This window comes from Balaenoptera ricei, chromosome 5 (genome assembly GCF_028023285.1).
Source record: "Balaenoptera ricei isolate mBalRic1 chromosome 5, mBalRic1.hap2, whole genome shotgun sequence".
Classification (NCBI taxonomy): Eukaryota; Metazoa; Chordata; class Mammalia; order Artiodactyla; family Balaenopteridae; genus Balaenoptera; species Balaenoptera ricei.
Window position 1 is genome coordinate 35023471 of NC_082643.1, and position 13342 is coordinate 35036812.

The window sequence follows — 13342 nt, forward strand, 5'->3', positions numbered from 1 at the left end:
GCTGTACTGAAGAGATCAAAAGTAAGTTTCCCTAAACAGGGCCTTAAACTATGAAAACAGAGACTCACTCATTTGCCACCCTCAGCAATCATCTATCCGAGACCTCCTAGGCTGTGGCTCTTGAAGGTCACGGGAGCAGAGCCTGGGACACAGACACAAGTGCGAATGTGTTTCTGCCTCAGAGAACTTGCTGGCGGTGAGGGTACTATCTCTGGGGCTGAGAAGCCTCGGTCTGTGTCCTCCCATCCCTTATTTAATTTGGCACATCTGTTATGAAACGCAGAATGGAATTTAGCATTTAGTATTGAGTCTGAAGTTTATTCCAAGTGGGCTGGAAAGTCAAGATGGTGGGGAAGATGTGTAAGACTAAAACTCAGGTTTGTTAAATCAACTGAGGAACAGGCCGTGAGTTGCCAGAGGTTTCAGGTTAAGAGGTGTTCTGAACAAGAAGCTCACTAACTGATTCCTACAAAGAGTTGGCATTCAGCACTGCTGATGTACTAATCTGCACCGAGTAACAGAGTGAGAGGATGAAACCGTCCTTGCCCTCAAGGCACTGAATGAAATACACTAACAAAGAATTAAAATACAGTGACATAATCACCTCAGAGGTGTGAATAAGATACAACAGCAGCCCATGGGAGGCGGTGAGCAACTCTGCCTAAAGCATGAGAAAATAACCCATCATGTCTAATCACTGGTGGTGAAAGAGGGTTCACGTGCATCTCGTACAGAACACCTATTAACCAGAAAGCCTGTTAGGATTCGTGTGTTTTTCCAAGGTCGATCTAACACAACTGAGTTTTGTATACTCTGGATACTTTTCAAATGAGCTGATCTATGGATGATAAAGAGAGACTCATTCATTCAACAAGCATTCGCTCGCCTACCTTGTACCAGAAATGGCCCAGTTTTGTTATTGAAGTGTATACATATATATACAAATATGAATATTCTAACATCCCTACAGTTATTATCGGTCAATTACAATGCAAAAGCCCAGAGTTTCCAGGGATTCTGTGCTCCGCATGATGAGTGTGGCAGACACCTCATCCCCGAGAGATGCAGCAGAGAAACTTTCCACATCCTCCCTGACAGACAAGCAGAAGACAGCTGTGACGAAATGCCACTCTCCCGGACGCTGTGTCACTTTAATGTTGCCGTGACAAAGGAAACTGCAAAGCCCAATGGCCCTGGAAAGGATGGAAATCCCTGAGCACATCTCCACGGTGTCAGATTCTTAACAGCCCCTTCAGATGCATCCTCCAAGGACCAATACTTTTAGTCAGAGTTTTCAGCGTTTCATGTGGAATAAATGTTTCTTCTACAACTGGTAAAACAACTGGCTGGCTTTCTGAGAACCCCACTTCCTGCCAGACCCTGTCATGGTTCAATACTGCCAGACATCTAGAAAGCCTATATATTGATTTCCTTTTGCCCTGCAGACGCAAGGGAGAACACTCATCCATAACATCTGGACTGTCTTCAAGAAGCCTCCACGGCCGCTGTGAGCAGCTCTTCGTGTCTACACACAAGAAATGACTGACACGAGATCCTGCCTCATCTTCTGGTTTTCGGAGGAGCATTTACCATAAAGGCTGGTGAGGAAGGTTAGCGCGCCTGGTTCTACGGTACAGCTGAAGGCATGGGCTGCTGCACCTAGAGCCCCCTGAAGAGCATCGGCCCCCTCTGGGCTGGGCTGATTGCAGCCTCTGATCAGTACCCACCAGCAAGGCAAAGCTGTGCTCCGGCAGCATCCCGTACTGTCGCACGAGCTTCTCACGGGTCACGCGGGGCAGCTCGGGAAGCCGCTCCCGGAGCTGGTCGATGTCGATCACCTGCTGTGGGTCTGCGCCAGTGGCCAGGGACCCCGAGTCGTAGAGCAGCAGCGGGGGCAGGTTGGGCTCCGGCATGAACCTGGCACACAGAGGAGATGGCATGACTGAGTATTCGGTTTAGCTGGAAGAAACAAACCTATCGTCAGTATGAAAGTTTGTGTCTGGATGCCATGTTACTTGCAAATATTTTCCAACATCCCATAATATCAAGTCTCCTAGTTTTCCAGGAACTAGTCCTTGTACAAGTGTAAGGTCAAAATGACCAAATCCACCACTTTCTATGCTTAAACGAGCATTAAGTGAAAAAGGCACAGCACCATGTTGATGCCACACTGTGGTTTATAATTGTGGATAAAGTATATATTCATAAAGACATAGGCTGGAAAAAACAGGACCAAATGAGAACAATTTACTTTTTAGGGAGAAAGATTATAAATTTTAAAATATTTTTAGCAGTATTTGTGTAACAGATGAAAAGTCAAAGAAAAAGAAAACTTTCTTTCTTGAGAAGTGCAAGAAATAAATGGATTTTGCCTAAATAAAATGTAGAAGCTAGGGGAGAGGGAGGAATGAATAAGGGGAGTATAAGGGATTTTTAGGGCAGTGAAATTATTCTGTATGACACTTTAATGGTGGCTACATGTCATTATACATCTGGCAAAACCCACAGAATGGACAACATAAAGCACAAACCTTAATATAAACTATGGACTTTACTTAATAATAAGGTATCAATATTGGTTCATTAATTTTAACCAATGTACCACACTGCACACTAATGCAAGATGTTATCAGAGGAAACTCTGTGTGAGTGTGTGTGTGTGTGGGGGGGGGGGGATACGACACATACCAAGGAGTATATGGGAACTCTGTAACCTCCACTCAGTTCTGCTGTAAACCTAAAACTGCTCTAAAAAAGTCAACTAATTTTTAAAAAAATGTGGAAGCCACACCACCACATATGCTCTTGTGAAATAAAGATGTCCTTCCCTCTGTTCTGTTCTAGCATCTAACGTTTTCTCTCTGCCCATACTTGTCAAAGGGCTTATGCAAAAGCAGGGTAATGCAGAATAAATGGTGGCTCCAAGGTAATAGCTCAGAAGGGCAAGCAACCCATCACCTCAATGTCAAATCTGTGCTATGAATTAGTCTGACTTCTGAAGGCAAGAGGAAACCAAAGGGAGGCTTCCTGAATCCCATCTGTTAACCTGGGAGACTGAGCTGAAGCCACTGGCTGTGCTAAAAGCCAACTCCACGCTCAGTGAGAAAGCAGCATAAACAGAGTAGGGGTGACACCGGAAAACAAAGAAGTTCTTAGGAAGAACAGACTGAACCTAGAGGGATCACTATAATTAGAACAATGGTGACTTTGACAGACACACAAGAGGAGTCCTTGAGGTGACATGCATTCTAAGGGTTTGTGAGCTTCATCTTTCCTAAATCTCGTTGCTATATTTGTTCCTCATTGACAGCAATGGCTACTCTTACCTCTTCCTGCACTTCGCAAAGGAAAGTGCCAACCCCCACAACTTTGTTGCTTAAATCTTTAATTTTTGCAGTCTGCTAAACTGGCGAAGAAACAAAAGGCTCAATTTATTGGAAGCTATTCTTATTATTTGCTTTATTTCTGGATCTCAAATGAGGTCTAACGTGTTAAACAGCATCACCTGAGGTTTGAAGGGAACTGCCGTTAACATATACATCTCTTTTTTCTACCTTCTCACAGAACTTCAGTGTTACTGCATTAGTTACTGAACATGAGAATAAGAACAGCGTAGGCCCCACCCCACAACTGCCATCCTCTTAGCTCAATTATGAAAACTCTGACATAGAGGTGAGTGAACAAGTGTTTTCCAGCTGTTGAATCCTGTCAAATAAGGTACTCCAAGACTACCAAATCAAGAAAATACTCTTCCTCTCAGTGTACACGTAAAACAGGAAGCCTAGATTTTCCATTATGTGACAACAACAAGGAAAAGGGGTTCCTAAAAGCAATCTAGGATCATTATGTTGGTCTGTAAGTGGATTTGGAATATGACCCAAATACAGAATGGTGTTTTGATAAGAGGAGTAACCACCTGTAGTCTTGTTTTCCTTCTTTGTCTCTCATCGGCACGGTGCACCTGTGACAGTTAAACGAGAAAACATTAAAAAAACGCTGCATGCAGCATCAACTAGTGTAGATGCAGACAGGGGTTTCCCTACCAATAGGGGACCCAGGGGATTCAAGCTCCTCAGCCTTCCTTGGGAGACACTTTCATGAATACATTGCAGAAGTAATATTAAAGAAAGACAAATGTTTAGCATGATAATTAAAGGAAAAGAAAAGAACAGAAAAGAAATTGCTTCAACGTTTCCAACATTTAACCAGCTCAAACTCTAGGCTCTTGAGCTTTTTTCCCCAGTCTTCTGTTAAGTGTATAAAATCCTCAAAATTCAGAGTCAGAAAGTTAGACTCAAAAATACCTAAACAGAAAAAGACACCTCTACAACCAGTTCTAAGCTTTCTTCCACTTCTAGCTTAAATTGGCAGAACTTAGGTCTGATAGAATTTAAGGAAGTAAAAATTCTTGGAACAAAGGAGGTAAGCTGGAAGCCAGGGAAGTGCCAGGACTTAAGACTCAGCAAGTCTGATGGCAGTCAGGTGAAACCTCTTACCAGCCCTAGAGGGCATATCACAACCCTGTAGGGTACCGTATTTTCCTAATTTTACTAATGAGGAAACCAAAGGGCAGAGAAGCTAAGTACCTTCTCCAAGGTGACATGGCTGGTCTGTGGTAAGCCCAGACTGGAACCCCACCTACCTGTATTCAAGATGCTGTCATGCAAACTCACCCCAGCTTGTAATCGAACGAGCGAGTTTCATTCAGAATTTTACCTCCATTCTCGAGTTCACTGATTTGCCTCTGAATTTCATAGTCTAAAAAAAATAGTTTAGTATCATATTTTGATTCCTTTCATCCAGTTTAGCAATAATTAGACATCTTTTTCAATCTTTATGTCAAAAACTAATCAAGGGAGTTGTTTATAATTCTTCCCACAGATGCCATATTTTATTCTTGCTGCCGTCATAGAATAATCATGCTAGAAAGGGCCTTTTAGGAAGCTCTGCTCCCTCACTTTTTGAGAAAACCCAGGCTCAGAGAGATTGCGTGGCCCAGTACAGGCTACACAACGTGGCAGAAGCAGGGCTAGGACCAATATCTAGGCTGAATGACCCCAGATCTAAGATCGCTGCTTATCAAGAGTTTTTATCCCAGGATCTATGGGTGGCCTTCAAGGGGTTCTAGTACCTCCTGAGATTATATGCAAATGTGCATGTGTGCACAGGCACATATTTTGGAGAGAGGGTCCAGAATGAAAATTCTGGACCCTCTCTCCAAAATATGGAGAGGGATCTATGACCCCAAATGATGAGCAGCCACTGCTCTATGCCACGCTCCCTCACCACCCAACAAGACAGAAGTGGTAAGCAAAGCACAGCCACAGTTGCTAAGCTTCTTTATGAAAACAGCTTTAGCCTCCCCTCCCCCCTCAACTCCCCGCCCCAACATGTACCACACCTACCCTTGCCCAAATCCAAACTCGTATCATAGCTGATAAAAAGCAGCAACACTAAGAGGATGGCTGAAAGGCGTGATGTAGGGAGAAAAATGGGGTAGAAAAATTACAGGCTTGGAGAATTAAGCCCATAACAGTAAAGCTTCGGTTCTTCCAGCCTGAGTCAGACCACAGGTAGAATTCTGTCTCAGACTACTCCAAAGGGTCCTTCATAAGATAACAGGTTAGGGACAGCCAAAATCAGGCAGGGGTCTCCGTCATAAGTCATCAGGGATGAATCTACCTAAAATCTTGTTTGTCTTTTAGGTTCCCATCACCACCTCTTAGAATAATGAGTTCCAGAACACTCACCACCTACAAGGTGAAGTGGAACTTTCTTTCTGTTCATTCCAAGCTTTCCCTTCACAAACCTGAGCTGGAGAGTTTTCCCTGACCCAAACCTATCACGGACTCAGAAATATGGACTGTGTCTCCTCCTTTTACAGGCAGAAGAGTCCACCATCGTTAGTCTGTCTTCACACGGGAACCTTCCCCAACACCTTCCTCTCCTGTAAGTCATGCACTTCACCATTTTAATGCTTTTTTCCTGAAAATTTGTAGACTCAAAGTGTCTTCACTGAGGCTAGTTGATCATTTCATGTTCAGGATAATAAAGTTTTATACAAGATTAGAAAATCTTTTTTGTGTTCCTTCTAATACCCAGGATGCTACTAAACCTTTTGGCTGTGACTCCACATTCATCCGTCCCGTTCTATGTGCACCCTGAAGGGTGCACCTTAACCTCCACCTCCTCCCTCCTCTCTTCCTCTCTAGGTACCTTTGGTTTTAAAGAATATTTTCATTCCTCTGAGATGTCTTCCCCTCACATTCACAGATATCAACTTCTATGGACCACCCTAGATGTTGATCTTGCTCAATTGTTCTATTTTAACTACTAGCATACATTTGTCCACACTGAAACATCCACAGTGTGAACAAATAAGACCAATACCTGATTACACAGGCCCAAGTAATCTATTCGTTAAAACGGTAAAAAGCAGAAAAACATACTGACCAATTAGGTCAGATCGTGGCCAATCTATCATGAACAAATACGACTTTATACAGTTCGGGCTGGTCAGAAGGAATGTGGTACATGGAAAAACAGAGTTACAGGATTTTGCAGATCCTCCCATAGAGGTGAAGTCTATTTCCCTTCCCCTTGAAACTGCTTTGAATGGAATGTGCTGGAAGAGATGCTGTGCAAATTCTAGAGCTAAGGACTCAAGAGGCCTTGAGGCATCTGCCTTCATCCTCCTGGGATGCCCCCTCTGCCAAATAAGAAGGGCTGGGCTAGGCAAGTGAATGAAGCAAGCCCACGTGGGTAGGGAAGCCCTGCAGACGTCCAGCACCAAGGCTGCGACAAGTGAGTGAGGTCATCTTGGACCCTATATCTCGGCAGAGCTGCTGGCTCCCCATGGCCACATGAATGAGCCGAGGCAGGACAAGTAGAAAAACCACCCAAACCACAAAACTCTGAAGTTGAGATGTTATCATGTAAGCCATTAAGTTGGGGGGGGTATGCTTGTTACACAGCAACAGATAACTGATAAAAAGAAGTATATGAGGAGTAACAGCTGACATTCACCTATAGCTTTGGCCAAAAACCTGGCACTGTTGAGATTCTTCACTTCGGTTCGAACACCCAAAGGCTCCCCAGGGTGATGCACAGATATGTTGGCGTCCACTCTCAACTGGCCCTCTGTAAGGAAAGAAAAAAGACAACACTTTAGAAATTCTCTGAGGCAATCGTGGTTTTTTTTAAGGCAAGAGAGTGCAAGCAACGTCTACCTCTAGTTGCTGTTTAGTTACAGCAGCCTAACCTCAGAGGAAGTAAGGTTGGTCCTGAAGTTCATGGCTAGTACTTCTGCCCACTTGCGAGAATGACAGTCCTAAGGCATCTGAGGGGCGTGTGTGTATATTTCTGCGCACTTGTGCACATGCAGAAGGCAGGAGACATTCTGGATATAGTGGCTTGGGAAATCTAATTTCTTTCATGCCAAATAAGAAAAACAACACGGTTAAAAATGGAGATATACCCTGCAGTTTTATTCCGAAGTGTTTTTCAAAGCGTCAGAGCTGGGCTGGGGGGGAAGGCTTCAGAAATGATCATGTGATAGCCCTACACTGCTCTCCAATGGAATGTGGATTTCCAACAGTGATTCTGGGAGATTTATAAGAGAGTCCTTGAGAATTTACAGCTCAAGGGTAAGAGCCAGAAACCTGGGCTTTTCCCCTCATCCTTCCTCCAGGTACTGTAATGATCTCTTCCTTCTGTAAACAGGACTCGGAATCCTTCCTGACTGCTGTAAGGGTTTGCGCAGCAGACAGACAGTGCTGTTATGAAGGGGACGGTCTGTGGGGGAGGGACTCAGAAGGGGCCATCCCCATCCTGGGAGGACCTTCTCTGACCCTGCAAGCCCCCCCATTTTGGGAACAGTAATCCCTAAGGAAGCAGGTGGTTTTTGGAGAGGGGCAAGAGGCTCTTGAGGAGGAGAGGGAGGCAAAATCTCAAGCCAAAGAGAGATAAAGATAAGAAATCATCACATTTTATACCCTGCAAGGTAAGGCCCCAATTCTCTGTTCTCCAATTCCACTTACAATATTTAAAACAGAACAAAATGCTGGATTTTTCTTAGGCAAGTCTTTGAACTAAAAAAGAATCTGCCAAAGAGGAATGTGTCGACTGGCTGAAGAAAGCAATTTCTTTTCCAAGGTTTCATAGCAAAAGCATATTAAAATAATAAAATAGCTCAAATATATTCTATGCCAAGAAAAAGAGACCCTTGCAACAGGTCTCTGTCATTCCCACTCTGCTGCTCCAAAGGCCACCCACGTTGACAGGCAGGCAGAAGGTGCCTGTCAGCCCAGAAATTACTCTATGTCTCCAGCATGGACCTTTCACATTTTTACAAAATCCCAGAGCCCCTTTAGGACAACATGTGCTTCCCTGAATCTCAAGAAGTCCCAACGACTCCTGATATCATCAGACTCTTGGTCTAGGAACCCTGCGGCATCCTTTGCTGCTCTGTTTTCTTGGCCCTTTGTAGTCTGACTAGGTCCTGTCAGTTCCTTCCCCCAAACATCCCTCAGAGCTGTCACTACCTCTCCATTCCCACGGCTGCCATCCTTGCCTGAGCACCCGCATCCCATCCTGACCTTCAACTCAGTGACCCCTCCTGGTCCAGCCCCCGCCCCCCCAGCTCAGCTCCAGCCACATCCTGCTACAGGACGGTTGCATCACTCCCAGTGCTTGACCAAGTGCACAGCTGGCTCCCACTGGGTCATCCCACCTCCTCTGCTTGGTATGCAAGAGCCCTCGTCTGGTCTTGACTGATGCACCCCGCATTTCCTGCTGCTCATTCCCTGAGAAAGCCTCCTCCCTTCAGGGGAGCTTCTGTCTGCTCGCTGGTTCCCACAGGCCCTCGTCATCACCGTTACTGTCCCTCCTTCAACCTCGGCTCATCCTTCGAGGTCCCACATAAGCGGTACCACCTTCTCCTCCTACTGGAAACCCTCATCAGTAGGCCGGCCTCCACTGGTGGCTCCTCGGCGTTATCAGAATACAAGCAATCAGTAGAGCACATGATTGTAGTCTATTCTGAATTAGTCTTTTCTTTGAGACCAGATGGAAGGCCCTTGGGAATGGAGCCCAGATTTAAAACTCCCACCCCTCGTGCCTTCCCAAAGACATCACTCCTTCAGTTCTCTCGTCTCTCCCACACCACTCCTTAACTCTCTTCCTCAGCATTCCCTCTATGCATGTGTATCCATAATCAACAGTATTTCTCACTAGAAACAAAACCCAAAGACCCACCCCCTTGAACCCAGTTCTCTCTCCATCATTCTGCTGTTATTGCTCTGCTTTCCTTTTCAGCAAATCCTCTCAAACAAGTATTGCTTGTTTGTTGGCGTCTCATCTCCGTGAGCTCACCTCCCATTTACTCCTACACCCACGTCAGCCTGGCTTCTGTCCCCACCTCTTTGCAAAACGCCTCGTCAAAGTCACCATCAACCCCTGGCTGCCAAATCCCACGGACGCAGAACACGCTGTGTCTTCCCCTCACTGGATACGCCGGCCCTTGGCGGCATGTGACCTACCAACCAACGCTTCCTCCCAGAAACATCTTCCTCTCTCGGCTGCTGTGACCTTACTCACCCTTAGCTGCCCCCTACCTCCTGGACACTTTCCATGTCCGTGTCATTTGTTCCCATCCAGACTCAGGACTGTCTTCTTTACCTGCACTCTCTCTGTAAATGTATATGGTTTTAAACACCATCCAAGTTCTGATAACTCCTGAATGTCAGGATGGGAACAAATGACACGGACATGGAAAGTGTCCAGGAGGTAGGGGGGCAGCTAAGGGTGAGTAAGGTCACAGCAGCCGAGGGAGGAAGATGTCGTTCCTTGGCTTAAAAGCCCTTCCCTGACCTCCCACTGCACTTGGAATGAAATCCAAACTTCTTATCATTGTTGGTGATCTAGCCCCCGCAGACCTTTTCAGTCTTACCTGAGGCCACATTCCCCTGCTCCTTGTGCTTTCCCTACAGTGGTCTTCTGCCACCTGTGTTACCTCCAAGCACACTCTACGTTTTCCTCACCTCAGGGACTTTGCTTTGGCTCTTTCCTGGATGCTCATCCTCTAGCTCCCTGGGGCTGGGGCCTCGGGTCATTCTCCAGAGGCCCTCACCATCCAATGTATTCTTTACAACGGCACCCTCTGTATTTCCATAAAGCACTTATCACTGTATAACTACTTTGTTCTATTTGTTAATGTATTTGTCTCCCTCATGAATACAATATTTCCTCTAGGTAGCAGGAACAATGTCCTTTTCACTGCTCTGTTCAGAACCTAGAGCTGCCTCTGGCACATGGTAATTGTTTGATAAATTCATACCTTGGTATTTCCCTGAGCCACGAGTAAGCTGACTGGTCTCACAGTAGGTTCCCGACAAGTTCTAAAGTTCTGTCTGAATAGGACTAATCTACTGAATCCTATGAAAGGCCCATTCAGCTCAAAGGAAAACTTCCCAAGTATGCTGAGCTCTGCCCAGCCAAACCTCGATACTTGGGAGAGAACTTTTTTTGAGCCCGGAGAACCCTGAATTGGACCTCTCCTGCTTTTAAAAATAAAACCATCTTTCACAATTTCGACTTTTAATTTGGAAAAGGAATAAAAGCATGAGTTTCAGTCTCTCCCAGAGAAGACCACACTCCATAGATGTCTGAGGGGACTCATTTAGTGTCCTGCAGTGTTGAAAGACAGTTCACTTGCCTGGATTCAAATACAGTATCCAACACTCACAAAAGGCATTTACCCAGTGAAGACAAAATACCTTTTAAACAAATTAAGGTAAATTGCCTCAAGTCCACAAAAGCCTCACAGTCACGTTCGCTTCAATGCATTCTCCAACACTGGGGGAGGGCCTTCACAAGAACGTTATCAAGCTCAATTTCCACCCTCTAGAACTAGAGATTTGTAACAGCAAAACGAAAAAACTGTACTACTGAGCACAGTGATATGGTGCAGTCACATTTTTTTTTTTTTTTAAAACATATTCACACATCAGAAATATAACATCAGGGCAGAAAACTGTTTCTGTAAACAGCAGGGGCCTGAAGATTTAGTGAGAAAGTCTATTAAGCTGTCTCATTCTGATCACTGAATACCCTCCAGAACTTAAATAACAGGGTTTGACAAAAAATAAAGTAAAATAAATAATGTGGCTCAATTTTATCCAACATATATCACAAAGTTTATTCATCCACAATGAGTGGTGATTCTGTGAATGTAATACTACTTATTATTGTTAATAGAAGTACCTGACATTTCATGAGCACAGGCTATTTATTTGTCAGGACCTGTGATACGTTTTATGCACACTACCACGTTCTTTCCCTACAACAGAGCTTTAATGACACATCCACTCAGACGTCCTTTAGGCAATTCACACTTGACACTTCCAGGACGGTATTCCAGGTTTTCTTCCACAAGGCCAGTCCTCGCCTGCTCTTCCCACCCTGCTGCCCCAACTCTGTTTGATGACTTGGATGACTTCCTCTCCTCTTTGGCTTCTTCCTTTCTCTTTCCATATACAATTATTTAGGGACTCATTTCACAAGTGTGGAAAGGGAGGCTCAGAGAAGTCAAATACCTCACCCAGTTTCTATAGCTAGAAGCGGTAGGAAAGGATTCCAACCCAGGTCTGGGCCTGCGGTGTCCTCAGCACTCACACTCTGCTAACCCAGCTCTCAAGGTTGTTTTGTTTTTTTTTAAAATTTATTTATTTTATTTATTTATTTTTGGCTGCATTGGGTCTTCCTTGCTGCGTGCATGCTTTCTCTAGTTGCGGCGAGCAGGGGTACTCTTCGTTGCGGTGCGAGGGCTTCTCATTGTGTTGGCTTCTCTTGCTGTGGAGCATGGGCTCTAGGCGCGTGGACTTCAGTAGTTGTGGCTCGCAGGCTCTAGAGTGCAGGCTCAGTAGTTATGGCGCACGGGCTTCGTTGCTCCACGGCATGTGGGAACTTCCCAGACCAGGGCTTGAACCCTTGTCCCCTGCATTGGCAGGTGGATTCTTAACCACTGCGCCACCAGGGAAGCCATCAAGGTTGTTATCTACAGCAGCGGAGACACTGTCATGGCTGGCACTAGGAAGCGGGGTGACAGTGCTTACAAAGGAAGGCGTCCTGAAGTCAGACACACCTGGGCTCGGGCACCTCCTGTGCACCTTGGCCAAATAACCCAACCTCTGGAAGCCTCAACTCCTCACCTGTACAGTAGGCACAGTAATACCCATCTCTCAGGAATGTCATAAAGTTTAAATGAGACAATAAATTAATTTTAAAAATGCTTATTGAACCGATGAGCACATACTCGATGTTCAAACCGGCAGATATTACAACCTTGGAAACATTTAGTGTATCTATATACTTTGGTACACATTCAACTCAGCAGACTGCTTTGAGGATCTCAACAGTGGCAAACATCCTGAGAAGGAAGTGACTTCTGGAACCCAAGCTGAGCTAGTCCAAGCTCATTAGCAAAACTATCAGGAACTCACTGAAGCACAGCCCGGAGCAGTTTAAGTTTCATTCCAAAAGCACGCTGGGGGTCCACTGGTGCTCTCCAGGGCAGCCTTCGGTTGGTTCCCAGGCTGCATTCTCCAATGGCGACACAGTGGCCTATGGTGGTGGGACAGAAGGATGGGAAAGGGGCCTGGGCTGATAAAGTGCTGAGGGCACCAAAAGCCAGACCCCTGCAGACTCCAGGCAGACCTTCACTACCCAGAGCACTTCAGGACAACCTCAGCCACTCTGCTGCTGTGCTGGGGGCAAAGCTGTCTGATTTGTATTTAAAAGCAACAAAAAGTGTCAAAACAAATGAGATTTAATGAACCCTCTCAGCTGTCACTGCCTGATGAGTTCTCGCTGTTATGGTTTATCTCTTGGCAAGGACCCGATGGGACTATTTCTCAGCTAACAGGTGGCCTGTTTATTATTCCATAGGTTTGGTAGGAATCACAGTTATTTTGAAGAAGAATGGAATAATAAAACTTTTTTAAAGCAACAGGGCATAAATGGATAACCATCCAATCTGCCCATATTTCATTTCTGTTCTGTGGGTAAAAAGACAGCATGAGCCGTAAATCTACAATGGAGAATTCTCTTGCTCTAACACAGAGCACTCCACTCAAACTCACGTGGCTGGCTGGGTTTTTCCAGACTTTAGCTTAAAGAAGAGAGCAAATTGGCAAGTTCCATCTCCAGATTCAACTTGTACCAGGGCTTTGATGTTACAATTTGTTGCCCCTTAGATGTCCTATGTGACAAATGTGGCATTACAAATTCCGAAGTCCCTTTGTAACACGTGAATAAACGTGTGACAAAATGGTCGGTAAATGGT

General features: G+C 45.2%; 1 protein-coding gene across 3 annotated transcripts in view; it reads right to left on the reverse strand.

Annotated features, from left to right (window-relative positions):
• The window catches only part of GATB (glutamyl-tRNA amidotransferase subunit B), a 76253-nt gene that overhangs the window by 26055 nt on the left and 36856 nt on the right, over window positions 1–13342 (reverse strand). For 2 of the 3 annotated variants that reach the window (XM_059922614.1, XM_059922612.1), the window contains 4 exons: window positions 7027–7140; window positions 4674–4758; window positions 3917–3961; window positions 1728–1917 (listed from right to left, as the gene is read on the reverse strand). In XM_059922614.1, the coding sequence (XP_059778597.1) occupies window positions 1728–1917; window positions 3917–3961; window positions 4674–4758; window positions 7027–7140 (434 nt within the window). The remainder of the gene's footprint in view (window positions 1–1727; window positions 1918–3916; window positions 3962–4673; window positions 4759–7026; window positions 7141–13342) is intronic. The other variant, XM_059922613.1, reaches the window with a different exon arrangement.